General features: G+C 32.0%; 2 protein-coding genes across 4 annotated transcripts; both read right to left on the bottom strand.

Moving 5' to 3' along the window:
- Window positions 1-4126: 4126 nt before the first annotated feature.
- LOC131051301 (protein STAY-GREEN homolog, chloroplastic-like) lies at window positions 4127-9410 on the bottom strand. The gene is made up of 4 exons (XM_059211364.1): window positions 9005-9410; window positions 8733-8906; window positions 6714-6881; window positions 4127-6635 (listed from the first exon to the last, which is right to left on the bottom strand). The coding sequence occupies exons 1-4, from the start codon at window positions 9161-9163 to the stop codon at window positions 6483-6485; spliced, it is 654 nt and encodes a 217-aa protein (XP_059067347.1). The 5' UTR covers window positions 9164-9410; the 3' UTR covers window positions 4127-6482.
- A 1386-nt stretch (window positions 9411-10796) lies between these two features.
- On the bottom strand, window positions 10797-14938 carry LOC131051309 (protein STAY-GREEN 1, chloroplastic). Of its 3 annotated transcripts, none has more exons than XM_057985766.2 (5): window positions 14458-14935; window positions 14213-14386; window positions 13259-13426; window positions 13026-13172; window positions 10797-11232 (listed from the first exon to the last, which is right to left on the bottom strand). In XM_057985766.2, the coding sequence occupies exons 1-5, from the start codon at window positions 14638-14640 to the stop codon at window positions 11080-11082; spliced, it is 825 nt and encodes a 274-aa protein (XP_057841749.2). In that variant the 5' UTR covers window positions 14641-14935; the 3' UTR covers window positions 10797-11079. The 3 variants fall into 3 exon arrangements, with proteins under 3 accessions (XP_057841749.2, XP_057841752.2, XP_057841750.2); XM_057985769.2 differs by lacking the exon at window positions 10797-11232 and adding an exon at window positions 12513-12912 and having other exon boundaries at window positions 14458-14938; XM_057985767.2 differs by lacking the exon at window positions 10797-11232 and adding an exon at window positions 12513-12871 and having other exon boundaries at window positions 14458-14938.
- Window positions 14939-15191: the final 253 nt, after the last annotated feature.

Raw genomic sequence — 15191 nt, 5'->3', positions numbered from 1 at the left:
CTGAAATCAAGCCTGGGAATGAAGACTTCCACTAGGTGATTATATCTATAATATTCCCACCACTACCACACCATTGTGCAAAGAAAGCATTTTCTTTGAATCGGGCAATCATGGGGTTCAAGGAATCCAAAGGTAGAACAAACAGTTTGCTACCCACGGACTTCCTGTTCCATTTCTGATCCTTACAATCAAAGTTAGGAGTCGGTCGCTGAGAAGACGGTTTTTTGAAGCCCAAGGCCTTCGTGCCTCTGAAGGACAAGGTGGATGCAGCTAATGGGCAAGCTTGCAGATTTTGGTGAGTATCCTGATTATATGATAGGGGTTCCTTGGAAGGAGAGCATTTATGAACCCTAGCTGAAATTGGGATGTTGTTTGGGCTTGTTGCCACTTTCTTAGCCCAAGAGTCTAAGCTTTGGTGCTTCACAGCATCATTGGACCATTGTTTTTGGAAGCTTGCATTCTGAGTAGTGTCGAACCAGCGAGGAAAGACTATTCTCTCTAGAGGGAAACTTGCTTGAGAACCCAACCAGGAGTGCCTTTGATAGGTCTGGTTCTTGTGTAGCTACTGAAATTTATTCTTTCCCTGGAAGCTCAAAGGCTTCTGGATATCTATTTGGATGGACTGCCGCCTAAAGGGGCCCTGGTTTGAATATTGATTGTGGAACCGCACTGATTTCTGGAAGCCTTGATTTCTATGAGTTCTCTGAACATTCAAGGAAAAATCCTGAGGTCTAGAGGAACTACCTCAAGGATGCCATGGCCTACCTAACCTCCTGCTTGGTCTTGATTCGTATCCTCCATGAACTGTCTCCATCCTTAGGTAGAAACAATTATTTAGGTTCTTGTTGGAAGTTAGTTCTGTTGTTTTTTCCATTATTACGTAACGTACAGGGGGTGGTATTGAGTTGGGTAGATCCTCTCAATACATTATATTTATAATCATATTAAAATACATCTTATGCTTCTACTCCTAAGCCACTCCTTTGCAGCTACTATTGTTCTGCAATAGTCCTCTGCTGCTGTTGTTCTGCACCAGTCGACTGTTGCCTTGTTGTTGCACTCCCTCAAACCTTCTAATGGTATCCAAACATGGACCTTACTACTTGATCACTCTCTTGATAGTCCCAAAAACAGTATTGCCCTGACTGTTGTTTGTCGCAGGCAAAAGGAAAAAAATTTCGTGCCCCCAAAACCCCTCCTGATGTGGGTGTCCCTACCCCTCCTTAAGTTGAGCCTAGATTGTTGTTGACCCATGCTTGAGTGCCTGCAACACCTGATTTCACAAACTACCAATCATTATTCTGGCCCATAGTAAGTAATCTGAGCTTAGCTATGGCGTCCAGGAGCCAATGTCCTCCACTGATATGACAGTGTACCTGCAGTGACATTTTGCCCTGAGATATTTTCCACTGTGCAAGTACTTCATCCCTCTGTAACTTGTTGCACCACCCCTACAACTACAGATCCCCACCCACAAATTTCAATTAGTGGAAATGTTTAGAAGACCTATTTGTTTTCATAAGAGTTATGTTTTTGCAATATATCAAATTAAGTGATATATCAAATTAAGTGATATATCATTTGAATTCAACTGCGTAATTTTCTTAATATATCTTTATTTATACGCAACTGAATGGATTCACGAGCCGTGATTCGAACCCGCAACCTCTGTTTAGCAAGTAGACACTTGCAGACTCACTCACAGACTTTTTGGCTTCTTGTCAGTTTTGGTTTGATTAGAATGGAAATTACAATTCAGTGTCTGTTTAAAGTTTTTTCAAATTAAATGGGTTTGATTGTATTTAAGAATTCATGGCAACTGTTTTTGAATTATGATAGTAAAATTTGATGATTCGTCATCTAAATACAATGAATAGAGAATGAATTATCTATTATCCCGATTTATGTGAGAGGTTTCTTTTGTGAATTATTATTCATTAAAAATAGATTTTTATATATCATTATTAATAAAATATGGTATACAATTTATATATTTTTATGATTTATTATTATAAAATATATATTTTAAAAACAGAAGAGATAAAAAATTATTAATAACAAAATATGGTTTTACATATTATTATTTTCATAAAATATAAAACAAAATAATAGATTTTTATGAATAAAGATAAATCAACAATGACATGAATTGTTATGAGAGTTATTCTTAACATGAAACTATTAGATAATGAAAAGATAAATTTTGATTGACAAAAATAAAACTATTATATCTATATTTTAAAAATATATGTAAAATATGCCTAGAGATATCTTATAATAAAATAATATCTTCACAAAAGCTGAAACATGACATATTTCATGTATTTATTTGTCATTTGCATGTCAAATTGTTTCAAAAATAGATTTTTGTTTAGGGACATTTTGATGTCATTGTATAATAAAAGACATTTTTTAGTGAATTAGTCATAAAAGAAAGATTTTTTTTATATATAAAAGAAATATTAGATTTTTATGAACAAAATTACTATCATAGATAAATCAATAAAAATGACATCTTATGAATAGTTATTCTTAAACGTGAAACTATTGAATAATAAAAGATAAATTTTGACTAATAAAAACAAAATAATTACAATGAAAGACGAATTCTGACCCATTAAAATATAACAATTGTAAAAGAGACAATTTTTTATGAATTATCAATAAGAAATAGATATATTTATGCATTATTATTGATGAAATATAAAACGTGAAGATAGATTTTTATGAACAATTATAATCATAAATAAATCAATAAAAATGACTTATTCTGAACTATTCAGAATAAACAAAACTATTTAATAATGAAAGACAAGTTTTGACCAATACAAATAAATAGCAGGATGATTCTCCTCATGAATTCCTAGGATTAAAAACTCGAGTTTGGAAGCTTCGAAAATTGCAGGCCCAAATAATCTGACCACCTGATAAACCAAAATAATTGGCAACTATTCCTTATACAAACAAATTTATGTTTGCCTTATGTGTGACAGAATTCGTAATTATGATGAGAGGGAAGCGTGAAAGGCATAGAAAAAGAAATAGCAGATTGATTAGCTTCAGGCAAAAGAAAAATATCTATAATTGACGATGCAATGTATATATTTAGCAAGGGTATATTTTAGGTAGGCTAACGAGTTTCAATACGTTTTGGACTTGGATGAGAGATTTTGGGGTCCATGCGGGGCATTTATTTTTACAAAGTGGAGGATTTGAAAGTGTGATTTTGTCTTAGGTCGGAGGAGAAGAAGCGTGAAGCATAAATCTTATTTTCAAATCTTCCACTTTGTAGAAATGAATGTCTCACATGGATTAGAAAGTGGAGGAGAAGAAGCGTGAAGAGGTTAAGGTCGATTATACACCATTGAAGAGGTTAAGGTTGATTATACACCATTGAAGAGGTTAACAAGAGGATTCAACGTATAAAGAGCAATGCTCTTGGTTACTAGACTCTCTCTCAATCACATCTAAAGGGTTGAGCTTACTCGATTGAAGCACTAAGTACTCTTGCTCTTCCATAATTCCACATAATAGAATAATTCAACTACAAATTGTACAAGCAAACACTTGACAATAATAATTTTTTTAATAAATCAAAATTTGTTCACATTAATGACACTATAGTTAAGAGACATAATATTTTCATAATCTATATTAGTAGTAGTTAAGAATATCTTTCCCTATAATTATGTGTGAGTTTTTACATTCTTTTGCATCCTCGTAATGAAGAAATAATCTATTATGAGATATGGTCTAAAACATTGATGTATCTAAAACTCACATACAATTATAAGTGAAAAAATATATTGTTAAAAATATTATATCTATATTATAATTTTAAACAGTGAAAATAAAAAAGTATTTCTCATTCCTCGAAGATGAAGAAACTATAATCTTTAAAATAGAGTTACATTCTCATATACTTGACATTATTTATTTAATATTTTCTTATAAGTTTAAATTGTTGAATCTTAATGTTTATTTGAAATGTGCATTAAATAAAAAAATATTGAATATATTAAGATAAGTATTTAAAAAAAATAAAAATATAAAAGTAATATTAAATTTAATGAAATATTGATTATTATTCATATAGATTGAAGAAAAATTATATTTACTTATAAGATCAAATAAAATAAAATTATTTACAAGAAATGTCATATATACAAAGATGGATTTGGTGGAGGTGAAACTTCTTGCAAGTACCTCCCAAGACTTCCTTTCATGAACATGATGTATCTCTTTTTTAATGGTAGAAGATTGGTTACATTATAGTCTCTTTACATGATGAAGTCAACTCTCATCTATAAATTGGATTCGATCCTCTGGCCAAAGAAGGAGGCTAAATGGAGGAAAACAACAATCACATGGATATGGACAATGTCTTGGCATTTCCCATTCCTTTGTATTCTCCTCTTTTAATGTCTTCACAACATGAGGTGCTCCATGTTGCCACCATCCAATAAATATAAATGCGTATAGAGAACGATTTAATAACCATAAAACCATAGAAATGATCTCTTCATTTTCTTAGAATAAAGATACTCATTTATCCAAACAATATGAGTGTAATTTAAGCAAATTTCTATATCATTTTAAAATAAATAACAGATGAACTCTTCTTAATTTAAAGATAAAGAAAAAATCAATTCTTAAATTAAGAAACAATGTATTGATTGTTTAAGCTCCTCCTTCTATGAAGATCAAAGAAAGTTTTATTCTTAAATTAAGAAACATAGAACTGATTGTTTAAGCCCTTCCGCCTGTAAAGATCAAATAAAAAAGAAAAAATTGATTCTGAAATTAAAGAACAATACATTAATTGTTTAAGCTTGTCCTTCTATAAAGATAAAGAAAAATGATTCTTAAATTTAAGGAAAAACTCAATAATTGTTTAAGCTCTTCCTTCTATAAAGATTAAAAAAAAATTATTCTTAAATTAAAGAACAATACACTAAAATTTGATCAAATTAAGGAACCACCCACTGATTGTTTAGGCTCTTCCTTGTATAGCCTCTCATGTTGGCAATCTTAACTGTACCATTACAACCTATTTTATATGGTTAACACATTCTATTTACTATAGAAAAATATAAAAATAAAACATTATATCAGATTTTAGAATCTCTATTTAGTATAGATTATTGGAATTTAGGCTCAATCTCCATCAAGATACGTCGTTGAGATCATACTCTATGAAGGGGATCCAAATTCGAGAGCCCCTTCATAGAGTATGATCTATTTAATCTCAATTAGGGCTATTTAAAATTTAATTTTTCATAGTACAATCTTAAACAAATTGACTGTTATTTAAGAAAAATAGAACTTCATTTTTTATTTGAATTGGGATTCACTTGCACCATTTTTTTTCCAAATGGTTATCCATTCATCGTTGCTCTTCAAATAAATTGACTGTTATTTAAGAAAAACTATACAAATTAAATTCAATCCTGACATGCCCAACTTCATTTTTTATTTGAATTGGGATTCACTTGCATCCAGATTCCCTTCAAACAAATTGACCATTATTTAAGAAAAATAGTATAAATTAATTTCAATCCTAATATACCCAGGTTCATTTGTATTGGAATTCACTTGTGTTAGATTTTTTCCAAGTGATTATTCATCGCCCTTCAAATAAATTGGCTGTTATTTTTAAAAAAAGGTATAAATTCAACTGTACATCAAATTTCAAATTATTTTTTGGTTGTTTTTGCATACGACTTCCCTAACTACTAATAACTAAAGATCTGGCTTCTAGATAGTAACAACACCGTGGAATTCGTTATGTCCATAAAGGTCAAAAAGTTGTCATTTAAAAGTGGCGTCTGATACATAATCACCTTTGCGCCAATAGTAGATAGCTCAAAATATCTAATAGTGGACAAATGCCCCAATTGTTATGCACAAATCTCCCAGTAATGGTGTGCAAATGGGCTAATTATGATCAAAAAAGCTAAAAAATCATGAGGTTGGGTTGATAAAAAGCTGACCACTATTGAACTATGTCCACTACTACTACCCTTCTATATACCCAATTTCCCAACTAAATTTCAGAAGATAAAAAGTTGAAAAGATTTTGCCAGCTCCCCAACCTTCCAGATGGATCTCGACTCGGGGATAAATTCCTCTTTCAGTAAGTCAGAATCCTCCATTGATTGTTGTGTACGGACAGGCCTTTCGTTTTATAACCAAGATTGCACTTAAACTGGCGTGCATTGCGGTCATTATACAGTTGTAAATGTGGAACCCAGATCCCACCTAAATACTTGAAATCTGTTTTCAACGCACCAATCTCAATTCCGCCCAATCCATAATTACCCTTTTCTCCACTGGTTCATCCAAATCGTTGGGCTTTGTTATTGATTGTTCTAATTTACAGACCTAATAGGAAGAAGTAAATTTCCTAATTCAAGATGAAAAGATAGGGAAAAAAAAAACCAAACCACGGAGATTATTCAGGTTTTCCCAATGTTCAGAAATCAGACCTTGGAAGCTTGTGGGAGGCAACCCCAACATTCGAGGCGTTTGAATTGTCTGACGATGGAATGGAAATACACCCAAACCAGGGCATCCTCTAACTCTGGGTGCTTCTCAAAAAGAGCTCTGTCCCCATGCCTGAATGCCTCCAGCACCTGATTTCACAAACTACCAATCATTATACTCGCCCATAGACAGTGAGTAAGAAGAGTAGAACAAGGATAGAAGCATACCACTGGTAACTCCTTTCGAAAGATGTAAAATCTGATCTTAGCTATGGCGTCCAGGAGCCAATGCCCTCCACTGATACGACAGTGGACGTGCAGTGACATTTTGCCCTGAGACATTTTCCACTGTGCAAGTACTTCATCCCTCTGTATCCTGTTGCACCACCCCTGCAACTGCAAATCCCCACCCACAAGTCACAAATTTCAATAAACAGAAACAAAATTATTTGAATTCAATTACTGGATCCTTTCCCTATATATCTTTATTTTTACACAACTGAATGGAGTATCACGTGATTCGAACCCACGACCTCTGTTTTGCAAGTTGACTCTTGCAGACTCACTCACAGACTTTTTGGCTTCTTGTCAGTTTGGTTTTGACTAGAACAGAAATTATAATTCGCTGACTCTTTAAATTCTTTTCAAATAAAATGGGGTTGATTGTATTCAAGAATTCATGGTTACTGATTTTTTAATCTTAAAAGGATAGTTTTACATATTATTATATGGATGAAATATAAAACAAAATAATAGATCTTTATGAACAGTTACTATCAAAGATAAATCAATAATATGTAACATGAAATATTGGATAATGAAAGATAAATTTTGATCAATAAAAATGAAATAAATAATTATAATAAAAGATAATCTTTAAAGATGGACTTTTTAGTCTTATAATTGATGAAATATAAAACAAAATGTTAGATTTTTTGAACAATTGCTATCATAGATAAATCAATAAAAATGACTTACAGTTATTCTTAAAAACAAAACCATTAGATAATAAAAGAAAAATTTTGATCAATAAAAATAAAATAAATAATGTAAGACAATTTTTTGTATCAGCAATGAAAGACAAATTTTGGTCAATAAAAATAAAACAATTATAATGAGAACTTTTTGTAAAATATCCACAAAAGTTAGATTGTACTACTGATGAAATATAAAACAAAATGTTAGATTTTATGAACAATCCCCATCATAGATAAATCAATAAAAATGATTTATTATGAATAGTCGTAAGTCATAAAATAAATGACAAATTTTGACCCATAAAAATAAAACAATTATTAAAGAGACAATTTTTTGTGAATTATCAACAAAAGATAGATATTTTTATGCATGACTATGATGAAATACAAAACAAAATGATAGATTTTAATGAACAATTACTATCATGAACAATTCAATAAAAATGATTTGTTATAAACAGTTATTCTCTAACTATAAACTGTTCAATAATGAAAGACAAATTTTGACCAATAAAAATAAGATAATTATAATCATAATTTATAAGAGAAATTTTTGTGTAACATCATCAAAAACGGATTTTTATGATAAAATATATTATAGTATAGTTCCTCCGCAGGGAGTTTCCATGGCTCTTCTATTCAATAATGAAAGACAAATTTTGACGAGTAAAAATAAGAGAATTATAATCATAATTTATAAGAGACAATTTTTTGTGAAACATCATCAAAGATGGATTTTTATGATGAAAGCATACCTTTTCAGAGAGTTGAAAATTAATATTGATGACTTTTCTCAAGAAATCCTATTCATCCTGGTATTGGTAAAATAGGGTGTGATAGTGTTGGAGATGTGCCATTTCTTTTTTCTTATTTATAAGGGTCTTCATACGAATAATTACATGAAGGCTTTCGCCATTTTGTAAGTTGCAGAGCAATGTTATATTCTTGGTTGAAAAATGATTATTTTTGTATGTGATTTTCAGATGATGGTGACTCTATTGAATGAGCAGCGACTAGAAGATGTCAGTTGGCTTTGGTCATCTAATACAGCCATTTGCTAGTTTTCTTAAAAAATAAGATAAAAAGATCACATGCATAAGAACGAGCAATATAATCTTTTTTTTGTTTTCCTTTGACCGATAAGAACAATAATACCAATACCATTGTAAAATTACACCGAGCAAAATAGATACTTCTTAACTATTATTCTTCAATCACATATATATATACAAAGATTAACCAAAAAAAAAATTAAGCAATTGAATCCCACCTGATCCTTATTGATAGTTTGGGAAATAGCAAGCGTAATCTTGGATGTGATATCACTGTGTGTTAGTGTATAAGTTCTGGGGAGCTCAGCAGGATGATTCTCCTCATGGGTTCCCAGGAATAAAACCTTGAGCTTGGAAGCTTCGAAAATTGCAGGCCCAAATAATCTGGCCACCTGATAAACCAAAAAAATCCAACTATAACATGAAGTAGTAGCAGTAACCATTTCAAAATTCAAAGAAAAAGAAGAAAGATCTAATGAGGCATTATTACCACTTGAACAGAGGATGATTTATTTATCTGGTATCTGTTCTTAAACCCTAATTGAGATTGAAACAGAGTTCCCAAAAATCTTCCCCTGGCCGAATGGGGTGAAGAAGCAGGGGTAATCTGCAGGCAAGGGACCGTTCTTCCTCCAATTCCTGCTGCCATGGCCAACTTTCTGAATCAGATTTCATTGCGAATCCCTCTTTTTAACGGCAAATTCTTTCCGTGCAAGTGCAGAATTTAACCTACACCTGCCCTGTTCTTGAGTGGACGCCAACACTCCACGCAAAAATTTAGTTTCACCAATTTCTTATTCAAACAAATTCATGTCAGGTGGCAGAGAATTGGAAACTATTCCTTATACAAACAAATTCATGTTAGCCTGATGTGTGACAGAATTCGTGATTATGATGAAGCGTGAAAGGCATAGAAAAAGAAATAGCAGATCGATTAGCTTCAGGTAGAAGAAAAATATCTATAATTGGCGATGCAATTCATATCTTCCGCAAGGGTCTATTTTGTAGGTAGACTAATGATGAGTTTCAATACGTGTTGGATTCTCAGAGATTTTGGGGTCCCTAGCCTTAGTGGGGCATTCCTTTCTACAGGGTAGAGGATTTGAAAGAATGATTGTCTTAAGGTGAAGGAGAACAGGGGCGTTGTATAAAATAAAGATTTATGTTGTTAAGTAATGTAATATGTAATATCTTTGGTTTTATTTTATAAATCTTAAATAGATTTTTAGGGTTTGTTTATTGAATTTTGGTTGTCATTTTAGGTAGTTCAAGTTGTGGGTTTGATTCTTAATTTATCTCTAGTGTACATGAGGGTCTATTATACACCACCCAAGAAGTCATGTAAAGAACAATGCTCTTGGTCACTAGACTCCCACCCCTCTCTCTCACAACCACGTTCAAGGGTTGAGCTTGATTGATCCAAGCATTGAGTTCCCACTGTCATCTACTATGGAATTCTAAGTTGCGACTTTTGGTCTTCCTCAATTGGCTTGTAGTATGGAGGTGGTTTCTAAATAAGTTGAGACTCTTGATCTTCCACATGTAGTTTCTAGTGTGGTTGCTCCAAAGGAGCTAGAATTAGTCTTCTCATTGTTGTGCTCACAAGAGTTTGTATTTATCTCATGTTGATGCTCGTATGAGCAAAATATTGGTAAATGATTATCAATATAAAAAAAAATTAGCTATAACACTTCAATATAAAATGGGTATGATGTTAGTTATGTAGAGTGTAATGTTGTTTTATTGTAAAATAGATTAATAGGATTTGGTAAGAGTTGTTTCAAAACAAGTTTAATTGTTTATATAGAGTAGGACTTGCACTAAAAGAAGGTGAAAGGATTATGTTGATAGAAAATTATATATAAGTTAATATGTTAGAGTGCATTCCACTACTACTTGATGACTCATGTCATGGGCATCTAATAAATGGAAATAGTGAAGCTAATTGAAATAACCTTATCAAATTCATGCCTCAATACAAACACTATCACACCCAAATGTTCAAATAAATTAAAGAATGATGAATTCATCACAAAATTATTGTTAATATAGACTCATCAGGAAACTATTGTTAATATAGACTCTAACAAGTAGTCTCCGGACATGTAGTGTCGCGGTTAAAACACTTTGTTGGTAAATTGGTGAAGCGGTTGTCCCCCAAACTTGGGTGAGCATAGATTATTTTCCTATAAAATTTAATTTATGAACGTCTAAAAAAAGATCTAAATGTTTATTTGTAATGTGGATTAAATAAAGAATGTTAAGATAGACATTTCAAAAAAAAATAAAAATGAATATTTACTTATAAAATCAAATGAAATAAAATTATGTTACAATAAATTCCATATATACAAAGATGACTTTGATTACATTAGAGTCTCTTTACATGATGAAGTCAGCTCTCCTCCATAAATTGTTTTGGATCTTGTGGCCAAAGGAGAAGACTAAATGGAGGAAAACAACAATCACATGGTGTAGCTCCCAAGACTACCTTTCATGAATATGATGTATCTCTCTTTTAATGGTGGAAGATTGATTACATTAGAATCTCTTTACATGATGAAGTCAGCTCTCCTCCATAAATTGTTTTGGATCTTGTGGCCGAAGGAGAAGACTAAGTGGAGGAAAACAACAATCACATGGATGTGGACAATGTCTCGGCATCTCCCATTCCTCTATTTTCTCCTCTTCTAATGTCTTCACAACATGAGGTGCTCCCTGTTGCCATCACCCAACAAATATAAATATATATATAACCAAAACAATATTATAACCATAAAACCATAGAAATGATCTCTTCATTTTCTTAGAATAAAGATCTCATTTATTCAAACAATATGAATGTAATTTAAGCAATTTTCTATATCATTTTAAAGTAAGAAACAATGCATCCTTTATAAACATCAAAGAAAAATTTATTCTTTCACTGATTGTTTAAACTCTTAGATGAAAGAAAATTTGATTAAAAAATTAAGGAACAATCCACTGGCTCTTCCTCCTATATCCTCTTATATCAGCGATCTTCACTGCGACTACAACTAATTCTATATGATTAACAGATTTCATTTATTGTATGAAAATATAAAAAGACAACATTATATAATCAGATTTTTAGTACAGATTATTGGAATTTAGGTTCAATCCCCATGATCAGAATACGTCATTGAGATCATACTCTATGAAGAGGATCTAAATTCGAACATGCAATTGTTCGTAAAAATCCCTGTTTGTTAGAGAGATGGCAGTAAGAGTTTTAATGAGCATTAGATAGGTAACTGTTGGTCTCAGTCAGTGTTAGTTTCACTTTGAAAGTTAAATTTTGTAGTACTTTGTTGTTTTGTTTAGAGATTATAAAATCATGTAAACTTTTTCAATTGAATGTATAGAAAATATTTTGTATTGAATTTTTTATAATTTAATTTATTGTATTTTTCAAAATATTATGAAAAGAGAAATGTTATTCAAAACTTTTCTTTTCATAGTAAGACCTTAAACAAATTGACTGCTATTTATGAAAATTGATACAAATTAAATTCAATTCTGACATACCCAGTTTCATTTTTTGTTTGAATTGGAATTCACTTGTGCTAGATTTTTTTCAAATGTTTATCCATTCATCATTGCTCTTCAGATAAATTGACTGTTATTTAAGAAAAATAGTGCAAATTACTGGCCTACCCATCTTTATTCTTCATTTGAATTGGCATTCCAATATGTCAAACTTTTCTCAAATGATAATCCATTCATCATTGCTTCAAACAAAATGAACCTTATTTAGAAAAACAGTATAAATTAATTTCATTCCTAACATATGCAGTTCCATTTTTCCATTTTTCATTTTGAATTGGAATTCACGTGTGCCAGATTTTTCCTATATGATTATACATTATCCTTCAAATAAACTTACTCTTATTTAAGAAAAACAGTATAAATTAAATTCAATCCTAACACACACAACTTCATTTTTCATTTCAACTGAGATTCACTTGCACCCAATATTTACAAAATGATTATTCCTTCATCATTGCCCTTCAAACAAATAGAATGTTACTTAGGAGAAACAGTGCAAATTATTCCATTTACTATGTACCCAGTTTAATTTTTCATTTAAATTGATGGGACGGAAAAAAAATTACTTCCCCACTAAATTTTTTAGGATATAAAGTTGAATAGATTTGGCCAGCTTCCCAACCTTCCAGGTGGATCAGGACACTGGAGAAAAATCAGAATTCTCTTTCAGTAAGTAAGAATTCTCCATTGATTGTTGTGTACCGACAGACCTGTCTTTATCTAACCAAACCTTCTGGAGTCTTCAACTTGCACCTAACCCTTAATTACCCTATCAATTATTTCTCCACTGGTTCATCCAAAAACGTGTCAAAGCTGGCCTTTTATCTACTGTTCTAGTTTACAGACCTCATAGGAACAACTAAATTTCCCAATTCCAGATGCAAAAATAATCAAGAAATCATGGAGATTATTCAGGTTATCCTAATGTTGAGAAATCAGACCTTCGAAGCTTGAGCGAGAGATCCCCAACACTCGAGGCGTTTGAATTGTCTGACGTTGGAATGGAAATACACCCAAACCAGCGCATCTTCCAACGCTGGGTGCTTCTCAAAAAGAGCTCTATCCCCATGCCTGAATGCCTCCAGCACCTGAATTTACAAACTACCAATCATTATACTGGCCCCTGACCCCATAGACAGTAAGTAAGAAGAGTAGAACAAGGATAGAAGCATACCACTGGTAACTCCTTTCGAAATATGTAAAATCTGAGCTTAGCTATGGCGTCGAGAAGCCAATGCCCTCCACTGATATGACAGTGGACGTGCAGTGACATTTTGCCCTGAGACATTTTCCACTGTGCAAGCACTTCATCCCTCTGTAACCTGTTGTACCACCCCTGTAACTGTAAATCCCCATCCACAAATTTGAGTTAGCAGAAATGTTCTTATGATCTATTTGTTTTCAAGGAGTGATTTTTTTTTTGAATTATTCACAAAAGATAAACTTTTATCTAATATGTTGATGATACATAGAACAAAATGGCAGATGTTTTTTTAACCATTACTACTAAAGATAAATCAATAAAATGAGTAGTAATGATCAGTTATTCTGAAACATGAAACTTTTGGACAAATTTTGAACAGTAAAAATAAAATAATTATAATAACAGACAATTTCTTTGTAAATTATTCGTTGAAGTTAGATTTTTATGTATTACTCCCAAAGAAATATAAAATTAAATGATAGATCTTTATAAACTTATACTATCAAAGATAAATCAATAAAATAAATCATTATGAACAGTTATTCTTAATAATAAAAGACAACTTTTTGTGAACTGTTCATAAAAGATACTATCAAAGATAAATCAACAAAATCAATAAAAATTGAAAAAAAATCCACAAATCATAGATTTTAATGTATTGCTATTGATAAATATAAAACAAAATGATAGATTTTTATGAAAATCAATAAAATGAATCGTTATGAATAATTATTTTTAAATATGAAATTTTTTATAACAAAACAGATTTTTAGCAATAAAAAATTATAGAAAACAATTTTTGACCAATAAAAATAAAACAATTCACAGAAGATGAATCATAATTATCAAATACCTAGACCTGTTATTCTTCAATCACATATAAATATACAAAGCCTAACTCAAAATTAAGTAATCGAATCCCACCTGATCCTTATTGATAGTTTGGGAAATGGCAACCGTAATCTTGGATGTGATATCACTGTGCGTTAGCGTATATGTCCTGGGGAGCTGTGCAGGATGATTCTCCTCATGAGTTCCCAGGAATAAAACTTTGAGCTTGGAAGCTTCGAAAATTGCAGGCCCAAATAATCTGGCCACCTGATAAACCAAAAAAAATCCAATTTCAAAATTCAAAGACAAAGAAGAGAGATCTAACAAGACATTATTACCACTTGACCAGAGGATGATCTCTTTATCTGGTATCTGTTCTTCTTAAACCCTAATTGAGATTGAAACAATGTTCCCCTGCCAAAATGGGGTAAAGGAGCAGGGGCATTCTTAAGCTGCAGGCAAGGGACCGTTCTTCCTGCTATTCCTGCTGCCATGGCGGCAATCTCTGAATCAGATTTCATTGCGAATCCCTCTTTTTAACGGCAAATTCTTTCCGTGCAAGTCCAGAATTTACCCTGCACCTGCCCTGTTCTTGAGTGGACGCCAACACTCCACGCAAATATTTAGTTTCACCAATTTCTTATACAAAGAAAATTGAAATTCATGTCAGGTGGCAGAGAATCGGCAACTATTCCTTATACAGACAAATTCATGTTTGCCTGATGAGTGACAGAATTCGTGATTATGATGAAGCGTGAAAGGCACAGAAAAGGGAATGGAAGATTGATTAACTTAACGTAGAAGAAAAAATATATCTATGTTCGGCAATGCATTGCATATCTCCCGCAAGGGTCTATTATTTAAGGTAGAGTTATGATGAGTTTCAATACGTGTTGGTCTTAGATGAGAGATTTGGGTGTCCTTGGCCTCTCAAGTGGGGCATTCCTTTCTACAAAGTAGAGGATTTGGATGAGTGATTTTGTCTTTTGGGCTGAAGGAGAAGAGGGATGTAGTATAAAAATAAAGATTAATGTTGTTAAGGAGTATGCTATCTTGGTCTTTATTTTATAAT

Source organism: Cryptomeria japonica, chromosome 9, assembly GCF_030272615.1.
Source record: "Cryptomeria japonica chromosome 9, Sugi_1.0, whole genome shotgun sequence".
NCBI classification, from domain to species: Eukaryota; Viridiplantae; Streptophyta; class Pinopsida; order Cupressales; family Cupressaceae; genus Cryptomeria; species Cryptomeria japonica.
The sequence above is the reverse complement of the archived record's forward strand: the minus strand, read 5'-3'. Positions and strand labels throughout refer to the sequence as shown.

Bases quoted from the DNA above. Each gene is read 5' to 3' on its own strand.
- LOC131051301 (XM_059211364.1), bottom strand. From the start codon at position 9,163: ATGGCAGCAGGAATTGGAGGAAGAACGGTCCCTTGCCTGCAGATTACC. The intron at 8,907-9,004 runs GTAATAATGCCT...TTGGTTTATCAG, and splicing joins AATCATCCTCTGTTCAAGTG to GTGGCCAGATTATTTGGGCC. The intron at 6,636-6,713 runs GTATGCTTCTAT...TTGTGAAATCAG, and splicing joins TTCGAAAGGAGTTACCAGTG to GTGCTGGAGGCATTCAGGCA.
- LOC131051309 (XM_057985766.2), bottom strand. From the start codon at position 14,640: ATGAAATCTGATTCAGAGATTGCCGCCATGGCAGCAGGAATAGCAGGA. The intron at 13,427-14,212 runs GTGGGATTCGAT...GGGGATTTACAG, and splicing joins AAACTATCAATAAGGATCAG to TTACAGGGGTGGTACAACAG. The intron at 11,233-13,025 runs GTCTGATTTCTC...TGATGGCAACAG, and splicing joins CTCTCGCTCAAGCTTCGAAG to GGAGCACCTCATGTTGTGAA.